General features: G+C 38.3%; 1 protein-coding gene across 1 annotated transcript in view; it reads right to left on the reverse strand.

Moving 5' to 3' along the window:
- Positions 1-25,294, reverse strand: part of UTRN (utrophin) — a 603,028-nt gene that overhangs the window by 451,527 nt on the left and 126,207 nt on the right. The window contains exons 14-23 of the mRNA XM_075862837.1: positions 16,142-16,243; positions 15,148-15,255; positions 12,164-12,343; positions 11,425-11,594; positions 10,087-10,210; positions 9,205-9,292; positions 5,337-5,575; positions 3,788-3,968; positions 2,445-2,590; positions 466-678 (exon numbers count right to left, since the gene is read on the reverse strand). Of these exons, the coding sequence (XP_075718952.1) occupies positions 466-678; positions 2,445-2,590; positions 3,788-3,968; positions 5,337-5,575; positions 9,205-9,292; positions 10,087-10,210; positions 11,425-11,594; positions 12,164-12,343; positions 15,148-15,255; positions 16,142-16,243 (1,551 nt within the window). The remainder of the gene's footprint in view (positions 1-465; positions 679-2,444; positions 2,591-3,787; positions 3,969-5,336; positions 5,576-9,204; positions 9,293-10,086; positions 10,211-11,424; positions 11,595-12,163; positions 12,344-15,147; positions 15,256-16,141; positions 16,244-25,294) is intronic.

A 25,294-nucleotide genomic window follows, 5' to 3' on the forward strand; every position in this document is an offset into this window, starting at 1 on the left:
TTCCGTTAAACGGATACAATATTAATCCATGGTGACGGATGCCACTGAAAGGCACAGCCTACGTTTGAAGTATACGTTGGGAGCTGTTCCCAATGTAAATGCTAAACGTATGCCAACAACATGATGTGAATGGGGCATAACATGTTTTAGATTTCTGTAAAGCTCCCTAGAGCTCATGCACACACTTTACAACTTACGAATTGTAAGGGTCCATATTGTCACTGAGTATGCCTCTAATTTCATACAAATTAAATGAAAGTGCCTATGGCTCCAAAGTATGAAGGCATAGAGACTCCTTGTTCCACAGAACAGGCTCCGTGCTCTGCTATGTGCATGAGTCCTAATACTTTTTAAACAATACATTTGCATCATTTCTATTAAGGGGTCCTCTACATCACTATAATTACAAGCTCCATACACATTTATAAAAAACGTAATCCTAACATTGTCACATTTTTCCTTTACCTCAAATGCTTTTAGTTTGGAGGAAATGTCTTCTAGAACGTAGACTTGGTCAGCACAAAGGTTATTTAGCTTACTCCATTGCTCTTCTATGTCTCTACACTCATTCATGTAGACTACTGTTTTTTCTTCTGGGGCTCGTTTCTCAAGTAGCCTGGTTTCAGAGTAGAGCTTGTCAATGCCTGGTTTCTGGCTTTCTAATGTCTGTAAAAGAACCTGTTAAAAAAAAAGAAGAGTCAGATTCATCTTGGTAATGTCAAAATTGTGTATATAGGGGCAGATTTACTAATACTGTCTATGTTTTAGACAGTGTAAACTTAGACAAGGCAGTAAAAATATGTGGTGCAAGCTGTATGATAAATTTGGCGTATCTTGCTATACATCTTAGACACTTTTATTTTCCTTATATGACCTATTAGTAGGCTTAATTTATGCCAGTTTGTTGTCACATTTGAGCCAAGGCATTTTCCACTAGACCACGCCCCTATCCCATTAAGTCACACCTCCTTGTCTAGATAGATAGATAAATAGATAGATAGATAGATAGATAGATAGATAGATAGATAGATAGATAGATAGATAGATAGATAGATAGATAGATAGATAGATAGATAGATAGATAGATGTTGTGAGCTTGCTATGGAAGTACAGTTTTGTGAAGTAAGGACGGTCAAAAATATGTATTACCTATGGTTATGCTCTGACTATAAAAAGAATAACCTGATTGTAATAATGAACCTATTATCGCCTGCAGACAGCAGCTTAAGCATTTGCATGAGGATTAAATGTCTACCCATAAAAAACATGCATAGCACACATGCAAATAAAAGAATATTATATTAAACAAGAGAAAGCTGTCTCTCTTCTGAAATTTGATTTTTATATCTTCTTTGGATTTTCAGAATAGTCCATCAATATCTGATTTATAAGGATCCGACTCTCGGCACCACCGCCGATCAGCTGTTTTGAATTGGCCATGGCGCTAATGCGTGCGCTGCTTCCCCTTCATTCATTACCTGCTCCGTACTGTGAAGCGCCGAAACACTTGACGTAGCGGTTCACAATATTATAACATTCTCCCATTCAAGTGAATGGGAGAAGTCTGCAATACTGTAAATCGCAACTAGAAGTTTGTCAGCAATTCACAGTATGAAGCAGTGGCAGGGATTAAAGGGAAGCCGCGCTCGCATTAGTGCCGCGGCTGTTAAAAACAGTTGATCAGCGGGGGGCGCCTAGAGTCGGACCCCTACCAATCAGATATTATTGACTTATTCTGAGGATAGGCCATCAATTTCTTCTCACTGGAGACCCCCTTTAAGTGGAAGTTAACTAGTCAAATGAGTTAATTGGCATCTTAAAGTGACATTCTGGTAAAAAGGGGAAGATTCTTGGCCCTTTATGGCTCTAATCTCCCATTCCCCAAATTCTTATTTACTTGGGTTCCTGAGAATCAGAGATCTCCTGTGGTCTCCTTGATTCCACCCCATCCTCAGTTCCAATAAACACACCCTCTACTAGTAAGCTGGCAATGAAATTCCTCAAGACACCTAAGACCACAGGTAAGTAATTTATCCCTAGGCAAAAAAACATATGTATACAGGTTACGCTTTCTACACAATGTTTAATACTTGTGTGTCAAAAAAGACAAAAGTATTATAGGTATGATACCTTTATTGGCTAACCATAAAAGTTCTATATGCAGCTTTCAGAGCACACAGGCTCCTTCTTCAGGCAGTTTTCAAATGAATGACTTTGTAAAAAGCACAACATTTAAGATGCTACACAAAGAAAATTTGTACATGAGGTGATACATCATTAAGATAAGCCGGGGCAATAAAACTGAGGTTATAGGGGTGATGACTTAGGCGTTATGGGATCTGGAGTCAGTCTGAATTTCTACACAGAAATTTTCCACATCTAACAAATATTATGCAACAATTATTAATAGTGGCAATAAAAACACAACACTAACTAAAACTCACCTTAGCCTGTTGAAGTGCTAGATCTATGGATGTTGGATCACAGAGACCTGTCAACTGAGACTGTAATTTGTGTTGACAATCCATTAATATTTCTTTTAATGCTTTCCGGGTGTCTAAGTACTGTTGACTGGGTTGGTGTTCCAGAGCTGGAGAAGGTAAAAGAACAAGCATTACATTATTATTTTCCTATTTATAGTCTATTGTTCAGTGTTTCCCAACAGTGATTCGGGAGCCACATGTGTCTCTTGGGCCCCCTGCAGGCATCGGCAGCTCGAGAAACTTTTGTACACTAGCAGCATCAGGGATATCAAAGCATTTCTAGAGCTTGGTACTAGGGCAAAACCATATCACTGGCAGTTAACATTAGCGTAAAAGCCATATCACTCGGCTGTATACTTAAAGAGGCTCTGTCACCACATTATAAGTGCCCCATCTCCTACATAAGGAGATGGGCGCTATAATGTAGGTGACAGTAATGCTTTTTATTTAAAAAAAACCGATCTATTTTTACCACTTTATTAGCGATTTTGGTTTATGCTAATGAGTTTCTTAATGCCCAAGTGGGCGTATTTTTACTTTCGACCAAGTGGGCGTTGTACAGAGGAGTGTATGACGCTGCCCAATCAGACATTAACGTTAATCAAGTGTCCTGATAATGAATATACATGACCTCCAGCCTGGACGTCATGTCTATTTAGAATCCTGACACGTCTGAATCTCTTCTGTGAGATTTCCAGCAAGGGAAACGAAATCTCGTTTACCTCGTAATCTCGCGAGATTACGTGTGGCTTGCTGGAATCTCACAGAAAAGATTCAGAAGTGTCAGGATTCTGAATACACATGACGCCCAGGCTGGAGGTCGTGTATATTCATTATCAGGACATTGATTAACGTTAATGTCTGTGTATGTGGCTGCAGATCGTGTTCTAGTAAGAACGCGATGCTGCTGTGTAAATGAATGGAGAGGAGTGTATGACGCTGACTGGTCACTGATTGGTCAGCGTCATACACTCCTCTGTACAATGCCCACTTGGTCGAAAGTAAAAACACGCACACTTGGGCATTAAGAAACTCATTAGCATAAACCAAAATCGCTAATAAAGTGGTAAAAATAGATCGTTTTTTAAATAAAAAGCATTACTGTCACCTACATTATAGCGCCCATCTCCTTATGTAGGATATAGGGCACTTATAATGTGGTGACAGAGCCTCTTTAAAGGAATCCTGCATTTTTATATTGTGGATCACTGGTCTATACTATCAAAATAGACCCATTCAGTGTTCAATGATCTGCAATGTATCCTTGTTATATCTCATACAGTCTTCACATATTATCGACCAACCTTTTTGAAACTGTTCAACTTCTCTTTCCATTTGATTTTTTACTCTGTCATAGTGGCCGGTGTAACTGTGCAGGCTAGTTTCCAGAAAAGCAGGGGCTGTTAGCTGGGAACCTAGTGACAATGCTTTTGATCTCAAATCTTCCACTCGTGTGTACAGGTCTCGGAATCTGTCCAGATGCAGCTGTAAAAACGAATATCACATCAAAATATTATAACTTAACCGGAACTGCGTAAATTCAAAAGCAAAACTGAACTACTATGTATATGAAAGCATTTAGCACAAATGATATAACTTCACAATGCAATATTGCAAATGTTATAATAATTAACAGATGTTCTAGATAGTGCACGAGCTGTTGCTTTTGCATTCAGGCCATTCCCAGAGAAATCCATGATGTCATTGATGACATAATAGGGATATCCAATGGCAGAGGAAATGCTAAAAATACAGAATACTTCATCTTCTTTGCAAGTTTCCTCATGCAAATTACTGCGCTGTTAGGCTGGGTTCACACGAGCATGTTACGTCCGTAATGGACGGAACGTATTTCGGCCGCAAATCCTGGACTGAACACACTGCAGGGAGCCGGGTTCCTAGCATTATAGTTATGTACGACGCTAGGAGTCCCTGCCTCGCTGCAGGACAACTGTCCCGTACTGTAATCATGTTTTCAGTACGGGACAGTAGTTCCACAAAGAGGCAGGGACTCCTAGCATCGTACATAACTATGATGCTAGGAGCCCGGCTCCCTGCAGTGTGTTCGGTCCGGAACTTGCGGCCGAAATACGTTACGGACCGAACATGCTCGTGTGAACCCAGCCTTAGGGTATGTCAAGAAGCAGAAGAAATCCCCCACAAGATTTTGCCACAAAATCTGCTTGTGCTACATGCGGATTGTGATGTGGATTCACCGCAGATTTCACCCCATACATTGAAGGGGTGAAATCTGCAGTAAAAATCCTCGACAAATGGGTTGCATAATTGACATATTGCGGATTTGACAATCCACAGCATGACATCAATTCCGTGCAGATATTTTCTGCTACATTTGGATGGCATTTTGAAGACCTCATCCGTATATATTGTACTATACTTTACTGCAGATTTGTAATGCGGACTCTCCTCAGCAATTACACAAGTCCGAACTTGGTCTTAAAATTAGGAAATATAAGAAACACTGAGCCCCAATAGTGCAAAATAAATAGATTACTACATTTAGTGAAATATTTTAAAAAAAATTCTGTTCCTAGATGACTATCATCCATGTGCAGCAATTGCATGTAAACAAAGTCTTTTTTCTTGTCACTATAGTGACATCATCCTCCAGACGATTTACACATATTTTGCATTGTTATGCACGGGAGAATAAGTAGATTAATTTTGGGGGTAAATATTATTGAATGAACCAACTACCATGAAAAATCTGCTTTAGAATGCAGGGCAGTAGGTTAAAAATATTCCCGAACACTAAAGGGTTGATTTGTCATAGTTGGCTATAGCAATGGTATATATGTTATGATGCAGAAATGTTGTCGTTTATCAGTTTACCTGTCTATCATCCTTTAGTGATTGCAGTGTAAGTTCCTGAGATGGAGATGGCTGAGTATTCAACCATTCTTCCTCCTGTCTTAGCTTTTCTTCCAGACTATCTAGCTCTTTGAAGTATGCGGTGATAGAGTCCTGGTACAAAATGCCCTGCTTAAGCTCTTGTATTTGATTGTTTGTGTTGTTCCATTCATTCTCTAATATGTCCAATGATCCTTTCATGTCCTCTTCTGGCAGATCGTCTGTAACAATACATATAAAATGCAAATTTAGTAGAAAGAATGATTAAAATTATGACTCTCCACAATAAAAGTGTTTGGGTTTTTTTGTTTTTGGAAAGGGTCTTCATAACACTTATCCAGATATACTGACAAGTAGAGAAATTGAATATCAAAGTGTCAAGAAAATGGAATCCCTCTACAAATAACCTTGCAGAGGTTACTTTTTCTTTTATTTATATTATAATATTCCCTGATAATTCTATGCAAAAAAAGTTTATAATACCAAGGTGGTATTATAAGTAAAAAACAAAAATTCTACCAAAAAAGACTTCTTCACAATAGGTACAGCAGAGGGCGCTAAACGCTATAGAAATAGAAGTTAACATTACCAAGATTAACTACATCTAAATTAGGAAATGGAATTTAGAGGGCAAAATTTAGATTATCATGATCCATGAAAGGATTGGAATGCACTTCCTATACATGAAATGCACGATGAAATTATAGTATGAATGTATATGTTACAGACATTATTCTTTCAGTAAAGGTGAGGTTTGCTGTCAGAAATAACACAGCCAAATGTCTATGTCTGAGATGAACATAGGAGTAGCTGTCAAAATTCAGCTCCCATAATACTGAATGAGAAAAATTACATTTACATTGACAAAAATGTCAGCTTTTTTCTTTATATTTCTCCCCTCTTTTGATCCATTCCTGTTTTTGCCCTAAGTGAACATGTCCGATGTCTTATGTTTAGCTAAAGAGAACCATAAAAAACGAAATCAAAACTGTGGGAACCGGACATTACTGTTAGAGAACTTGCTACTTTCACATCTATGCAATCTACACTTACTAACCTATTCTCAGCATCAGTGGGCTGCCAGAAAGCAATTTCCATGTGCCTACATCCAGTGAAAGTAAATAAATAGTTTGCATAAAACACTTCCAAAAACAGATGATAGGCTGCCCAAGGGTCTGTTTATTTGTTCAGAAATTGTGCCACCTTTGTCCATTGCCTGTGTCTGCTGTTGGCATTCACTTACATAGGGCATAGATGATATACCATATACACTTTTTGGACAGAGTGCTGCTGTTTCTGGAATAAAAACAGACCCTCAGCCTTGGCTACTCCATGAACTAGAATAGCCATGTTTCTGGGGAAAAAAGTGTTTTCATTTTTTTTTCCTAGGCTGTGGACACCTCGCTCAGCAACTAAAGTCTATGGGCACGTTGGCATTTGTGTATCTTTTACTCCAACTTTCTTTATATTAAAACTGGTGTATAAAACGCCAGTCTCAATAAATTCCTCCAACTATGTGAGCAAGCACTATGGGTCAGATTTACTGTTGGTGTTGCACCAGAATTCTAGCCTATGTTGCCTTTTTTTTTGGCAGGCGCAAACAATTCTAAACAAATGCATCAATGAAATGCACCAAAAAGAACAGATGTTTGTGTCTTGCTTACCAAGGTGCATGGCTTAGTGGAAAAGGTGGCATGGCTTAAGATGCACCAAATTACGCCAAATGTTTTGAGCTATAAAAACTTACTAAAACGCGCCAGCCAAGAGATGGTATAAATTTAGACAGACGTGTCTGAATGTGAGTTACATTTATCATCTAGAATGAGCCCCTGTGATTCAGTTGGTGCATCTGATCTAATTGTTAGCTGTCTAAATTTAAGACAGTATTAGTAAATATGCCCTTATGTTTTCAGTTTTAAGGCCCTTTACACTGGTCAATTATCGGCCAGTCTATTTAACAATATAATGTCTGAGCGTTATAAAGGATGGTCCCCGTAGTAAGTGGACTCTATTCCCTTCATGATGTACTCCTCTACACAATGCACATATGGACATAGCTCATCACTACAATTAGGGGGAGCCAAGTAGCCGATAGCAGATATCTGAATGTGATGGTCTAATACAGGTCATCATGGTGCAATTTTATTTTATTTTTTTTAAAACTAAACCCTAATAATGCTACATTCATACAGGAATAAGGATAGTATGTTCTTTAAAGGGGTTCCTTAGCTTCTTTGGCGACTGGCCGCCATGTCCACATGACGGCCCTATAGAGGTCCTGACATCATGTTGACTTAGAAAGAGAGGACTGGTGAAGCAGGAACAGAATAAAAAAAGGTAAATATATTATGAAGTATTTTATTATTATATTTTAAATCCATACAAGCCTATTTGTACAACCCTCAGATATCAATTTCAGTGTACAGTATACAGTAATATAACTGAATTAGTGTGTATGTGTGCTATATATACATCATACCCCTATTTTGTTTATACTGCCTTACCCATGCAGCCATTCTTATTTTATTTTTTTTCAGTTTACTGTATCTGCAAGAATATAAAAAAGGCATTCACTAGCATTTACAGCATGGAATCGCTTGTTCCTGCATCGTCTGTACGGAAATAGTCATTTGACAAAAACCCAATTATTGCTTGGTTGTTTAAAGGGATGTAAGGAATTGAATGATGCTTTTTCATTGCTTTATTCTAGTTTGGTATTGTGTTGTACTCTACCAAGGCCACCCAAAACCTTGTTATGCAGATTTGGATGGGACTGTATAGAAACAAATAAACAACTTGAACATATTGATAAATACAAATATTCTGGAGAAATTTAGTAGATCACATCAGAAAGAGCAAGTATATATAGCATTATCATAATAGGGAAGGTGAAGTGCTGCCCTATATAAACCTATATTGTACCAGATGACATTATAGTAATACTTTATAATATATGTAGAACAGATTTGCATACTAAATTAGTCAGTAAAAGAACTAATATATTCAGTATCGGAAGTTATTCACAAACTTTACAACATTATTTAAACAGCTGTAGAAAATAAACATTAGTCAGCATGTTTCAGATACAATGTCAGTCTCTTACGAGCGGCAGTCATACACACTCATATAAATACCAAGCATTACATTCATGGAAACATAACTGTAGATCATCAAAAAAGTAATTTGTTTCCTTTATCCACACTCCCACCAGTTTACTAAGTCATTTAATGCCCTGCAAGAGCTGCCGTTATCATGTCTTGTGAAATGGAAACATCTCGGAGAATCAACTCAACCGAAGCGGTAGCTGCACAAGCCCAAAGAATGGAATCCATCAAACAAGTGGATGAACTGAAAAGACATCTGGTAGTCAGGCCTTTTTACTAAACCTCGGTGGCTAAAAAGGTACAAAGGGAGGCCCAATCCAATATTAAAGGGGTTGTACAGGATTATAAAAACATGGCTTCTTTCATTAAAGAAACTACGCCACACCTGTTCATGGGTTGTGTGTGGTATTGCAGCTCAGCTCTAATGAAGATAATGGAGCTGAGCTGTAGTACCACATGCAACCTGTAAACAAGTGTGGCACTGTTTTTGAACGAAATAAGCCATGTTTTTATAATCATGTACAACCCCTTTAATGGCCATGATTTGGATTGTGATATCCATACACTTTTATCTATTTAGCATATAATACAAATTATATTATTTGGAGTTATTTAATTCCAGGTAATGCAGTGGATATAATCTAACCAAGCAATGTAGTCCATAAATACACATTTTACTAATCCTTATTGTAATTTAAAGCAAAATATAGGCAACTAATATAGATACACATATGAAATTGTCATACCTTGCTTACACAGCTCCAATACATATTCTCCAGTAGCAATAAGTTCATTATATTTGGGAGTCCAGTCAGTTCTTTCTTTCTCAAGAATCTAGAGATATAATATAGATATAGTAGTGGTGTTAAAGATCATTCAGCTAAAAATTCAGGCAATCGATTTCATTATTGATATGAATGTAGAAACATTATTTTTATGGTGGCTGGGGGAAGACTAGGGGCTTCCAGATTCTTTTGAGGTCACCCATAATAATAGCAAAAACAAAAATAGTCAAAAAACATCCAACCTGTTCTAATTCTTTTTACTGACACATTAGACACAAAGAGAAGGACTGGCAATCCCATAGCCATTAGATTATTAGCAGATCCTGCCCAAATCAGCGGGCTCTGATAACAAATAACTAATGTCTATGGGCACCTAATTTACACAAGTGGCCTAACTCCATTATGGATACATAAGTAACGATAGTATCAGTGAGAATATAAAATGTGTTCTCTCTACTTATATCCGCACATGCAAAATTGTAAATCTGTCTAGTTAGACAATATCCCTGAAATTAGATATATGTCGAGAGGGCCCATTTGATATGATAGAAATGGGTGTATTACAAATTTGCATGTTACAGTACGACAAGACTACAATGAAATTATGAAAACTTTTTATGTCTACTTTTTCCAAAAATGTCTTATTAATATTTATACTGACAGATGATATTTTCATCACAGTCCCTTTGATAAAATGGGTAGCCAATAACCACTGTGATCTAAGGGCATGTGGTTAATAATGTGCTGGATAGCCAGATTATAGATCATACCTCCAGCTGCTACAAAGCGTATCACAGACAAAGCCCTCATTCATGCCCATTTCCTTCCCAGTTCTCCTTTTACCTTTAGCATGTCTTTTATGTCTGAGGTCTCTCTAATCTTTCTATAGTTACTGATCTCCGCCGACAGAACCATAGCCTTGGATTTAATCATACAATTCAACAGCTCAGCAGATTCTCTGTCAAACCTAAGAACAAATATAAAAAAATGGAGGTCATTATACACCAAGATCTTAAAAAATCAGAAACTTTCTTCCTTGGATATTACTTGGATATTACTTTATATTTCAATAGTTTTTATGAAAGAAAGACGTGAAACATATTAGGAGATAATAAAACAAAGAGAAATGACAAAATTAACTCAGTTTTACTGAACTTGATGGACCAAATAGGCATCAGTTAAACGTATATGCCATGATCTTTCAATAGCTTTTCATGGCGTATACGTAAAACGGATGCCAAAATAGCCTATGGATGAGGAATGCCTGTGACGGATGCCTGATAGTGTCATCTGTTGGGCATCCGTCACAGGTACCCCTCACCCATGGGCTATTTTGGCATTCGTTTAACGTATACATCGTGAGATTTTCTCGATGTATACGCTAAACATAGGACAAAAACGATGTGAATGGGAAATAAGAATAAAACATAAATTAAATACAATTCTGTTCATATTCGGGCAAAGTTTCGGGAAAAAAAGGGTCAAACGCTATTGTATTATTCAGTGGTCTGTATAGAGCAAATACCATCTAGTTTTTCTACACCAGTTGCACACACTCACCAGACAGGATATTTTCAAGGGAAATCAACAGAGCTACTAGTATAATATTTAAATATGTCCCTAAATTTTTGTGTTTTGTATCATAATATATGATAATTCCCATTTGTTCTTTTAATAAAATGCTCTCCCAAGAAAAACAAGACACTGTTTACTCCCATAAGAAACAAACTCTCTTAGTTTACCCTCTGATCATGAAGCAATACATATTGGTCGACATTTTATGGCAGCATGATGGCACAGTAATTACCACTGGGGCCATTGCTTGGAATTTGACTTTGACAACATCTGCATGAAGTGTGTACGTTTGCCCTTTGCTTGCATGGGTTTCCTCCTACACTCCAAAAACATAATGTTACGCTCTACTGACTTTCAAAGAAATTGACTCAAATCAGTGTGTCACCACAGGGAACACGGACCGGCGTAAGGGAAGAACATTCTGTGTTAGTACTGAAGAATAAGTTATGGCTCAAAAATGCAGTTAAAATAAATAAAATGAATACTTTTCAACCTCCATAATGAGAAAAATAAAAAAAAATTTAACTTGGTAAGAGAAACTGAACAGAAAAGTAATATTTCAGTAAAACATCTTGTGCATCTTGTTTGCGTAATGACGAGACTCACTTTTTCTTCTCCTCGACATCAAGGTACATTTGGCGTTTCTTCGGTGGAGGTGGAGGAGGCAGTTCTTGTTTGATTAAATGAATACTACTATGCTCTTTTACAGTCACAGTCTCAGTAATAACCTTCCTGGTAATCTGTGTCATGCCAAAACTGCTGACTGACTCTGTGACCTAAGAAAGGTAAACAATACTGTTATTCTGCCTCTGCATGGAAAGCATATCCTAAATTTCTGATTGACAGTTTACAACTACCCTATTGCGCTCCACATTTGTTAATTCAGGCAGGACTTGTGTGCAGCTAACAGTCCTCTCCAACTTGCTTTATGCCACGTCATGAGCTTTATGCCCCCTGTATCTCATACATATTACAGTTTTCATTATCATATACAGTAACCCTTTTCCATATGCGCTATTAGGGCATACGGACATCATAGAGGAGAGTCTCACACCCAGGATCCCATCTATTAGCCAGAGTGGAGAGCCACTCACAAAGAGCGTCCTTGAGTTACATGGTCGAACATTTGTTTAAATGAACGGCATGTACTGCACAATTCCCCTGTTTCTGAAGCCAGACCCGTGGCATAAAATTCTTCATGCTCTTCAAGAAGTTACTTTTCATTCCCTTTTATCTAATAAAGTTTGGTTAAGTTGGTTCATGTTTGTCTTAAGAAGAATGTAGGTCTCTATTGTGTATTTATTACTTGTACACGGTATATAGATATTTCTTTCACCAGAATTACCTGATCAGTGTAGTCCTCCAAAAGATGTACCAATCCGTCCCATCTGTGAGCAAGGTTTTCCATATCACTTTTGAGATTTTCCGATGCTTTTCCATTGCCAACAAGAAGCACTACTTTCTGGGCTAACTCGTGTAAATGGTCAAATATTTGTTGCTTTATTCCCAGTTCCTCTTTTAAACTCTAAAACAAAGATATTTAGTACTTTAAAAGCAGAAAGCTCTCCCCCATAGTGATCAGTGGGTAACCAGGGACATTTATGACATATCCACAGGATATGTCAAAAATGTCAGATAGATGCGGGTCCCAACTCTGGGACCCGCACCTATCTCTAGAACGGGGCTCCCTAAACCCCGTTCTACCTTCTGCCCTCGCAGCCTCCCAGCCACTTCCTGGCTTTATGGTTGGGAGTTAGGAAAACAGCGTCGCTCGCTGATCTACGCTATTTCCGTAAGTCCCATAGTAGTGAATGGCAGTTATGGAAGCAGCGTAGCATGTGAGCTACGCTGTTTCTGTAACTACCATTCAGTTCTATGGGACATACGGAAACAGCGTAGCTCAGCGAGCTACGCTGTTTTCTTCTTTATGGTCGGAATTCACCTGCTTCCGTCGCAACACAGAGCAGTAGAACGGAGTTTAGGGGGCCCCGTTCTAGAGATAGGTGCAGGTCCCATTGGTGGGACCCGCATCTATCTGATATTTATGACATATCCTGTGGATATGTCATAAATGTCCCTGGTGGGAAAACCCTTTTAATGTCGACCCCTTTTCAAGTGGCAGAAAACTAATAACCCATCATGACTGTTTAGAAATAAAATTCCCAGCCACAATGTGATTAAGGTTTAAAGGGACATGATACATAGAGAGGAAAGTAGGTGGTTGATGCGACTAGAGATACAGAATACATACTCCCAGAGGGGTTCTCAATTTTTACAATATTCCCAAATACAATTGGGAATACATCTGGAAATATCAAGGGAAGCATGGACTAACCTGTTCCTAGTGATATATGCCACCAATGTCTATCCTTAGTCAACCCTTTAAAGGGATTCCCAGGTAGAGGTTCACTTATGGAAATATTCTAGAGGTGGAAATTTGCTAAAATAACAAACATTCACACGTTCGAAAAACAGTAAAGTTGAAACTAATAAAAAATATAAACAATCTGATTAATGGTACAAATGATAAATGGGAGATTTTCAAATCTACTTTGGGTAATTATAGTGCAAAAGTATAAATGACTAAAATGAAACCCCACATGGCTTACACCTTCTGTAAAAAGGGCAATACATGACAAAAAAAGGGCATTTGAAAAATACAAATCTGAGGGTACAGCTGTAGTCTTTGTAAATTATAAAGAGCGTAATAAAATCTGTAAAAAGGTAATAAAATCAGCAATAATACAAAATGAAAGGCAGGTGGCCAAGGATAGTAAAACAAATCCCAAAAAATTCTTGAAGTATATAAATGCAAAAAAGCCAAGGTCTGAACATGTAGGACCCCTAGATCCTGGTAATGGGGAGTTGGTCACAGGGGATCAAGAGAAGGCAGAGTTACTAAATGGGTTCTTCAGCTCTGTATATACAACAGAAGAAAGAGCAGCTGATGTAGCCACTGCCAGTGCTGTTAATATATCAGTTGATATACTGAATTGGATGAATGAAGAGATGGTCCAAGCTAAATTAAGCAAAATAAATGTACACAAGGCCCCGGGACCAGATGGGTTACACCCTAGAGATCTTAAAGAGCTTAGTTCAGTTATTTCTGTCCCCCTCTTTATAATATAATACTTAGACATTCTCTAGTGACTGGTATAGTGCCAAGGGATTGGCGCAGGGCAAATGTGGTGCCTATTTTCAAAAAGGGCTCTAGGTCTTCCCCAAGTAATTATAGAGCAATATGTCCTAGGGGAGCTACACTGGGGGAGTCACTTGTTGAGAAGGACCTGGGTGTACTTGTAGATCATAAACTAAATAACAGCATGCAATGTCAATCAGCTGCTTCAAGGGCCAGCAAGATATTGTCGTGTATTAAAAGAGGCATGGACTCGCAGGACAGGGATGTAATATTATCACTTTACAAAGCATTAGTGAGGCCTCATCTAGAATATGCAGTTCAGTTCTGGGCTCCAGTTCATAGAAAGGATGCCCTGGAGTTGGAAAAAATACAAAGAAGAGCAACGAAGCTAATAAGGGGCATGGAGAATCTAAGTTATGAGGAAAGATTAAAAGAACTAAACCTATTTAGCCTTGAAAAAAGACGACTAAGGGGGGACATGATTTACTTATATAAATATATGAATGGCACAAACAAAAAATATGGTGAAATCCTGTTCCATGTAAAACCCCCTCAAAAAACAAGGCGGCACTCCCTCCGTCTGGAGAAAAGGCTCAACCTGCAGAGGCGACAAGCCTTCTTTACTGTGAGAACAGTGAATTTATGGAATAGTCACCGCAGGAGCTGGTCACAGCAGGGACAGTAGATGGCTTTAAAAAAGGCTTAGATCATTTCCTAGAAAAAATATTAGCTCCTATGTGTAGAAATTTTTCCCTTCCCTTTTCCCATCCCTTGGTTGAACTTGATGGACATGTGTCTTTTTTCAACCGTACGAACTATGTAACTATGTAACTATGTATGATTGGTTTAATGTTACAAGAATATTAAATTGTGTTAATACAGGATTACTGCTTTTTCAAGCACATGGTATTTTCCCCTTTTAACAGTGTTTTTGACTGTATGCATTGACAGGTAAAATGCACACAAAATGTAAATAAATGGGATAAAGAAGCACAATGCCATTTGTTGACTTTCAATCTTTTCAGCGTTAAAGGAAATGAATGGCAATGAATGACAGGAAAGGATGCACACGCTGACAGTAATCGACTTGTTTGCTGGTGAATACTCGCTACCCTCAAGCGTGTTTCTTTCCTTGGCTTATCTATATAAACGTCACAAGATTTTTCACATAACATAAATACTGCACTCACCGCCAACTTCCTCACATTCACACTGAGCTCGGCCTGGTCTTTGAAGTTCCTCCGCTGGACTGTACTCAAAGATTCTTCTTTCTCACTGAGCCACACCTTGAACAAGCTCTGACGAGATAACATAGGGAGATATCATAATATCTTCAACTGAGATCAAACAACAATTCAAGAAACTGCTGATTTATGTTCTACTGCCTCAAAATATATGTTATATGTAGTATTCCCCCCCCCCCCCCCCCATTGGTGATTTTCCTAATTTGTTGCATTACAACCTTAGATGTTGGGGTATTTTTACCATTTCATTTACATTTGTGGGATGTTCAAAGTTTGGGAATTTTTTTATAACCCTGTTTTATACTTCTCCACAACTTTGTCTCTGACCTGTTTGAAGAGCTCCTTGGTCTTCATGTTTTTTGCTTAGTGGAAGACTCAGGTGGCTTTCAGAACAAGTGTATTTATACTGACATCATGTGACTGATCATGTGACACTTTGATTGCACACTGGGGGATCTTATTTAACCAATTATGTGACTTCTAAAGTTAATTGGTATGACCAGAACTTATCTAGGGGCTTCATAGAAAAGGGGGTGAAAACTCCAACCCTTCCAGGTCTATACTTTATTGCGTATATAAATAAGCAATATTCCAAACATTAAAAAAATTATATATATATATATATAGAGAGAGATAGAGATATATAGATATATGTATATATATATATATAATTTTTTTTAATGTTTGGAATATTGCTTATTTATATACGCAATAAAGTATAGACCATTTTGTTAGGCTCTGTTCACACTGGGGTCATGGCTTCCGTTTTTACAGGATCCATGATCGATATGATGGATCCATCATCTTTCTGTTCTTTTTTACTGGATAGAATAAAGCAGCATGTCACGTTATTCTGACTGTCAAAAAACAACAGAAACCTGATGGAAAAGAACAAAGCCTAAGTGAATTTATATAAATACTATATTTTCTACATTTTTACCTGTTCTTCTAATAGTTTCTGCCAGGGTATAAGGATTCCCTGCAGCTTACTCCATTGCTCTTCTGTCCAGCGGCAAACTGCTGCCCATCTTTCTCCAAGTCTCTGAAATAAAGAAAGAAAATATTTGGGTGATTTTTTATTTCCCTATGTAAAGTTTTGCTTTTACTTTGTAGAATGTATATTTTATTTTGTCCACATGGACGGCTGGATTACACATAGTTGTGTTGCTGTGCTTTATATGTGGATGGAAAGAAAAATGCAAAGTTATGTAAATATGTATTTTATCTTCATGCAAACACAACATCCATAGCTTTTATAAGTTACAGACGGAGATGTTGGGACTATTATTGTATAACAGTATACAAGCTGATGTTGTCATTCTTTAAAAAGTAAATAACTGCACATTACAAATAAATCTGGTTGCAGATAGTGAGATTCCTTAGGCTGTGTTCACATCAGCGTTGGTTTCCCTTCATGGGTTCCATTGCAACTTTCCATCGGAGGAACCCATGAACGGAAAGGTAAAAGGAAACCATAGCTTCCGTTTGCATTACCATTGATTTCAATGGTAATGCTTCCGTTGCAAATGGTTTCCGATTGTCTCCGTTCCATAAGGTTTCCGTTATTTTAGCAGAAAAAATACTGCAATCGACTACGCTATTCTTTCCGCTAAAAAAACGGAAACCTTATGGAACGGAAACAAACTGAAACCACTTGCAATGGAAGCATTACCATTGAAATCAATGGTAATGCAAACGGAAGCCATGGTTTATGCTTGCCTTTCCGTTCATGGGTTCCTCAGATGGAAAGCTGCAATGGAACCCATGAACGGAAATCAACACTGATGTGAACACAGCCTTAGGCCCGTATATTTCATCTGTAATTACGGACCCATTCATTTCTATCGGCCACGGACACCTTTCAGTATTTTTACGGATGAGTGTCCGTGCTGAAAAGATTATAGAACCTGTCCTATTCTTGTCCGTAATTACGTCACGGACTCCCCCATAGAAGCCTATGGACCATTCCGTAAATACGGACGGTTACGGATGTGCATACGTGAAGCGCCCATATTTACGGAAGTGTTGCTATGAAACATGTTGATGACATCATTTGCTGCATCCCTCTTTTTTTTACGGATTCGTATATACGGATCAAGTACGGATGCACTACGGACGGTTTTTGTGGATACCGTTCCGTATATATGGATAAGTTATGGATGACTACGGATCCGTATTAACGGACAGTATTTACAGATAGATGAAAATATGGCCGTGTGCATGGGGCCTAAGGCATCTCACGATCTGCAAAAAGATTATTTGTAATGTGCAGGTATTTACTCTTTAAAGAATGACAACATCAGCTTTGTCCTATATAAGAAGGGAAGACGAATTCTAAATAAACCTTACAAAAGAATTGCTATATACCCCCAGTAGCTACCTATTTCTGTGTTATTTACAAAAACTCATTATAAAACAAATTATCTATAAATTGCTATCCAGCAGACAACTATGCTTCTGGGTTTAAGGACTATATTTATAGAATTTTACGCTCTGTTTCCTATAGAAATTGTTTACTTTAATGCATTCAATTCAAAGTATCCCAAATTGTTATTTCAAATAAAATGTGTATACATATAAAGCAAAAAGTTATTATTTGTGGAAATAGGCCTAAATTTTACACATATAATAGAAATTTGAGAACGGGTTATTATTATTAAAGTCAAGAAAACCAACAGATAAAATAAAAATGAGACAGGAGTTCTGAAGCTTCAGCCTTGACATTTAAATGTTTTCAATGAATGGATGGTTAGATAGATAGATAGATAGATAGATAGATAGATAGATAGATAGATAGATAGATAGATAGATAGATAGATAGATAGATAGATAGATAGATAGATAGATAGATAGATAGATAGATAGATAGATAGATAGAGATACATGACATAGATAGATAGATAGATAGATAGATAGATAGATAGATAGATAGATAGATAGATAGATAGATAGATAGATAGATAGATAGATAGAGATACATGACATAGATAGATAGATAGATAGATAGATAGATAGATAGATAGATAGATAGATAGATAGATAGATAGATAGATAGATAGATAGATAGATAGATAGATAGATAGATAGAGAGACATAGATAGATAGATAGATAGATAGATAGATAGATAGATAGATAGATAGATAGATAGATAGATAGATAGATAGATAGATAGATAGATAGATAGATAGATAGATAGATAGATAGAGATACATGACATAGATAGATAGAGATACATGACATAGATAGATAGATAGATAGATAGATAGATAGATAGATAGATAGATAGATAGATAGATAGATAGATAGATAGATAGATAGATAGATAGATAGATAGATAGATAGATAGATATGTCATGTCTCTCTATCTATCTATCTATCTATCTATCTATCTATCTATCTATCTATCTATCTATCTATCTATCTATCTATCTATCATGTCATGTCTCTCTATCAGATAGATAGATAGATAGATAGATAGATAGATAGATAGATAGATAGATAGATAGATAGATAGATAGATAGATAGATAGATGATAGATAGATAGATAGATAGATAGATAGATAGATAGATAGATAGATAGATAGATAGATAGATAGATAGATAGATAGATAGATAGATAGATAGATAGATAGATAGATAAAGATATTGATATGAGGGTATATAATGGTGAAGATCATGGAGATTTTATGCCTGTTTTTTACGGAGCCTTAATAGGGCTCCAATAGAGGGGCATGGGGTTTGTTCTATATCTCTATATGCTGTTGATTTCATATAGAAATACAGAGTTTTTTTTGCCAGATTTTGTAAGAATCCGATTGAAAAAAATCATGGCATGCCCCATCAGATGTATGTACAGAGATTTTCTTAGCCCCGTACATATAGCACCCGACAGAGCCTGCATGGCAGCATATAGAGGCTATGTGGCTTCGTACTTGGGAGATGTATAGCCTTTGCGCACAGAAGCATGTGCCTGGTGCCTAATGGCATATCAGAATTGGTTTTAATGAAAAAAAAATTTTTTCTAGATGGTAAGGTTTTGTTAATTTATTGGATCCAACAATTGTATATGTTATGTATATATAGTCACGCACATACATTTGTTACTGTCCCTTATTTTAATATGTTTTATGCCAGGTTCCTGCATTTACTACAATTGTGTCGGTCAATTGGAAAGATTTTCCCATGGCAAATCGTTATTATTAATGTTCAAAGCTTTACAGGTATTTTTTTTACACAAGATATGATTACAACAAATGATAGTCCTGTTTAATTAGTACCACAGTGAAAAAAACATAAACAAACAAACAAACCCTTAAGCCGTTACAAAATTTCCATTAACCCCTTGAGTACCCAGCTCATTTTGGCCTTGAGGACCAGACCCATTTTTTCAAATCTGACATGTATCACTTTATGTGGTAATAACTCCGGAATGCTTTTACCTATCCAATTGATTCTGAGATTGTTTTCTCGTGACACATTGGACTTTAGTTTAGTGCAAAAATTTGGTCGATAAATTCATTGCTTATTTGTGAAAAACACCAACATTTAGCGAAAATATGAAGAAATTATGATTTTTCCCATTTTAAATGTATCTGCTTGTAAAACAGATGGTAATACCACAAAAAATAGTTACCAATTAACATCTCCCATATGTCTACTTTATGTTGGCATCGTTTTTTGAACATCCTTTTATTTTTCTATGACCTCACAAGGCTTAGAACTTTAGCAGCAATTTCTCATATTTTTAAGAAAATTTCAAAAAGCGATTTTTTCAGGGACGAGTTCAGTTCTGAAGTGGTTTTGATTGCCCTATATATTATAGGGGTGTTTATATATAATGGGGTGTTTTTGATTGCCCCATAAAACACCCCATTTTGAAAACTGCACCCCTCAAAGTATCCAAAACAGCATTCAGAAAGTGTTTCAACTCTTTAGGCGTTTTACAGGAATTGAAGGAAAGTAGAGCTGAAATTTTCAAATTTCATTTTTTTTTACAAAATTCATATGTAATACATTTTCTTCTGTAACACAGAAGGTTTTACCTGAGAAACGCAACTCAATATTTATTGCCCAGATTCTGCAGTTTTTAGAAATATCCCACATGTGGCCCTAGTGTGATAATGGACTGAAACACCGGCCTCAGAAGCAAAGGAGCACCTCTTGGTTTTGGGGCCTCCTTTTTTCAGAATATATTTTAGGCACCATGTCAGGTTTGAAGAGGTCTTGTGGTGCCAAAACAGTGGAAACCCCCAAAAGTGACCCCCATTTTTTAAACTACACCCCTCAGGGAATTTATCTAGGGGTATAGTTAGCATTTTGACCCCACAGGTATTTTGCTATATTTTCTGGAGTTAGTCTGTGAAAATGAAAATCTACTTTTTTTCTGGAAAAACGTAAAAATTTCTAATTTTTGCAAGAAATAAAGGAGAGAAAGCACCCCAACATTTGTAAAGCAATTTCTCGCGATTACGGAAATACCCCATATGTGGTAATAAACTGCTGTTTGGACCCACAGCAGGGCTCAGAAGGGAAGGAGCGCCATTTGGATTTTGGAGCTCTGATTTTACTGGAATGGTTTTCAGTGCCGTGTCACGTTTGCAACGCCCTGGAGGGACCTAAACAGTGGAATCCCCCCAAAAGTGACCCCATTTTGGAAACTATACCCCTCAAGGAATTTTTCTAGTGGTATAGTTATCATTTTGACCCCACAGGTTTTTTGCTGAATTTATTGGAATTAGTCTGTGAAGATGAAAAGAGACTTTTTTTTGGAAAAAACACAGAATTTTCTAATTTCTATAAGGGATAAAGGAGAAAAAGCACCTCAACATTTGTAAAGCAATTTCTCCTGATTACGGAAATACCCCATTATGTGGTAATAAACTGCTGTTTGGACCCATGGCAGGGCTCAGAAGGGACGGAGCACCATTTGGATTTTTACAGCTCAGATTTTGCTGAATTGGTTTCTGGGGGCCATGTCACATTTGCAGAGTCCCTGAAGTACCAGTACAGTAGAAATTCCCCAGATGTGATCCCAATTTGGAGACTATACCCCAGAAAGAATTAAATTAGAGGTGTAGTGAGCATTTTAAGCCCTCAGGTGTTTTATAGATTTTATTAGAATTCGTCCGTGAAAATGAAAACATTTTTTTTTTCCAATAACCTGTAGATTTAGCTCAGAATTTTTCATTTCCACAAGGAATACAGGAGAAAAGACACCCCAAAATGTGTTACACAATTTCTCCTGATTACGGAAATACCCCATATGTGGTTGTAAACGGCTATTTGGACATATGGCAAGGGTCTAAACTGAAAAAGTGCAATTTCGTTTTTGGAGTGGAGATTTTACAAAATTTGTTTTTGACGCCATGTTGCATTGCGCTGAGGTACGAGTACAGTGAAAACTCCCGAGAAGTGACCCCATTTAGGAAACTACACCCCTCAAGGAATTCATCTAGAAGTGTAGTGAGCATTTTGACCCCCAAAGGTTTTGCAGAAATTAGTGCACAGTGGATGTTGCAGATTGAAAATTGACATTTTCCACAGATATGCTATTTCAGTGCCCAATGCATTGGGCCCAGCTTGTACCACTGGAGACATACGCCCCATAAATTGTTAAGCGGTTCTCCAGAGTACGGTAATACCCCATATGTGGTCATAAACCGCTGTTTGGGCACACTGCCAGGCCCAGAAGGAGCGCCATTTGGCTTTTGGAGCGCAGATTTTGCTTGGTAGTAGTTTTGTTTAGTGTTTTACTGGTGTTTCAGTTTATAATGTGGGGGCATATGTAATCTGTGCGGAGTACATACATTTTTTGCGTGACACACTGTCGTTTTTATTGGTACCATGTTTGGCTACGCGCGACTTTTTGATCACTTTTTATTCCATTTTTTTGGAAACGTGACCAAAAAAGGAAATTCTGCCATTGTTTTTTATGGTATTTTTTTAACGGTGTTCACCGTGCGTGATAAATAATGCAATATTTTTTTAGGTCAGGCCGATACGAACGCGGCGATACCTATTATGTCTAGTTTTTGTCTTTTTTTTCATTTTTTTTCTAATTATAAAGGGCTTGATCAGGGAAACAAGGCGATTATTGTTTTCATTACGTAAAACTTGTATTTATTTATTTATCTAAAACTTTTTTTTTTACTTTTTTTTCACTTTTTATTTTACACATACTAGGGGACTGGAAGATCTGATCTTCTGATCCCCTGCACAATACACTGCACTACTTCTGTATGTACTGATGTAGTGCAGTGTATTGTAACTGTCACTTTACAACTGACAGTTGAGCCTATTACGTCCTGCCTTGGGCAGGACCTAATAGGCTCCCGTACCTGGCAACCAGGAAGCCGTTGCTAGGCTTCCTGGTTGCCATTGCAACCATCAGAACCCCGCGATTTTTCGCGGGGGGGCAATGGGGTGCAGAGGGAGCCCCCTCCCTCTGTATCAATCACTTAAATGCCGCTGTCGCTATTGACAGCGGCATTTAAGGGGTTAAACTACAGCGATCGGAGAGGACAGTGATCGCTGTAGTTGCAGTGGGATGTCGGCTGTATATTACAGCCGACATCCGATGAAGATAGAGCGAGCACAGCTCCTGTGCCCGCTTCATCCTCAGGGCGTTACTATACGCCCATTTTCGGGAAGGGGTTAATAAAAAGTGTTTGTTTGTTTTTTACACCGCTTTCTCTGATCTCCTCACGTATCTCACAGAAGTGAGGAGATCAGAGAAAGTGACAGGAGCTTTCTCCTGCAGACGACGTCACAGACGGCTGTGATTGGTCAGTCTTCAGAGACTGACCAATCACAGCAATCGCCGGCATTGGGGACTGCTAATTGGTCCCCAGGCCGGTAGCAGAGACGGTTAGCTGTCAATGACAGCTGCCGCCGCTGTTCTGTCACTATGTGATTTCACATAGTGACAGTTTATTCCTGCGCCGTAATAGTACGTCGAAGGTACGCTGGAATAAGCGGCCAGCGACGTACTATTACGTCAAAGGTACGCAAGGGGTTAATCAGAGTAGATTGGTTTAGTCCCATGAACATAAAAATAGTTTTTACAGTTGGGCCAACAGTCACAGTGGGTATCCGACTGCTCAGTTGTATCAGTATTTACCAAAGACTTTAACCCCTTAATGACCACCGATTAACCTTTTCACGGCGGTCATTAATGGGCTTTCTTCTACAGTGCCGCTATTCCACGGCGCTGCATTAGAATAAAGTAAACAGAGCAGGGAGCCGTGAAATCTCCCTGCTCTCAGCTGCCAGAGGCAGCTGAGGGCTGGGGGCGTCCCTGCTCTGCCGGGTGAGATCGATATTCGTATCGATCTCACCCGTTTAACCCCTCAGATGCGGTGCGCAATAGCGAGCACCGCATCTGAGTGGTTTTGGAGAGAGGGAGGGAGCTCCCTCTCTCTCCCACCACCGACACCCGGCGATAAGATCACCGAGTGTCTGTGTCTGCGATGGCAGCCGGGGGCCTAATAAAGGCCCCCAGGTCTGCCTGTAATGAATGCCTGCTAGGTCAATGCCGGAGGCATGACCTAGCAGATGCCTGTCCTTTTTAAACGGACAGGCAGTAATACACTGCAATACAAAAGTATTGCAGTGTATTATAAATGCGATCGGATGATCGCATATGAAAGTCCCCTAGTAGGACAAGTAAAAAAAAAAAGTTGAATACAGTTAATAAAAAAAAAGTGAAAAAAAAAAATGAAAAACACACTTTTTCCCCTTACAGTAAAGAAACCACAATAAAGCAAAAAAGTTACACATATTTGGTATTGCCGCATCCGTAACGACCCCGACTATAAAGCTGTTACATTATTTAACCCGCACGGTGAACGCTGTCAAAAATAAAATAAAAAACAATGGAAAAATTTCTGTTTTCTGTTAATCCTGACTTTAAAAAAATGTGATAAAAAGTGATCAAAAAGTCGCATCTACTCTCAAATGGTACCAATAAAACCTACAAGTCGTCCCGCAAAAAAACAAGCCCTCATACAACTGCATCGGCGGAACAATAAAATAGTTATAGCTCTTCGAATTTGACGATGGAAAAACGTAAAAAATGGCTTGGTCATTAGGGCCCAGAATGCAAGCAGGGGGAAGGGGTTAATAGAGAGTGACTACACATGAGTGACTAAACGTGCGCCCACCTCTGGGACCAGTTCTTCGTTCATAGTGATATGCACATGCACAGACACTCTTCATGAAAAGCTATGGGAAATACGATAAAAGCCTAGTATTCGGATCCCCACTGATCAGACGTTTTTGGCATATGCTTAACCATAAATGTCTCTAATGGGAAAGACTCTTTAACATTTAGAAAGGGTAAGCAAAATACACATGATGTGAAAACTAGCAATGTTTCTCTTGTCTTCTTTTCACCTATTGTTTCCATTAGGATGAAGATTACAGCTCCACTTTAGTAGTATAGGCTTTATCTGTGTTTGTATTGCATACATAAACACAAAGGCAAGTTGAGCACTTCAGCAAGTGAATGAGGGTGGTGTGAACCCACTTTGTCCCAATTTGACGTAGGGTTAAACAAGGGAGCGGAGTCCAAAGGAACACTTGGTATACACCCTTTAACCCCTATACAGGGATCCGGACTTCGGTGCCGGGGTGCAAGGTCACTACCCCCAGAGTGGTCTCCAGTGGTGACAGTCACCACTAACAGGTGAAGTACAACTCAACCACAGAAAAGAGTTAGGTATAGCAAAAGGTCTGAGCAGATGACAAGGTTGGTCACGGGTCACTAGCCAGAGGACATGTCAGATGGCAGAGGTTCATCACAGGTCACTAGCAAGAGGTCAGAGCAGGAGACAGACAACAATGATCAAAAGCTCCAGGCAGAGGTCAATCATAGGAACAATGATATAGCTGATAAACACAAGACAAGCTTGGATGAACCAAATTGCTCTGGCAAAGAGCATAGGAAAGGGAGGACCTTTTATAGCCAGGAAAAGCTGGGTGGAATAATTTGGTGTGTGCTGGCCCTTTAAGAGAGAAAAGAGTCAGCACGCGCATTAGGACCAAGAGCAGAGCTTTGGCATGGGAGCCCGCCAAATGCAGAACTCGGAGAA

Source organism: Rhinoderma darwinii, chromosome 4, assembly GCF_050947455.1.
Source record: "Rhinoderma darwinii isolate aRhiDar2 chromosome 4, aRhiDar2.hap1, whole genome shotgun sequence".
In the NCBI taxonomy this organism is placed as follows: Eukaryota; Metazoa; Chordata; class Amphibia; order Anura; family Rhinodermatidae; genus Rhinoderma; species Rhinoderma darwinii.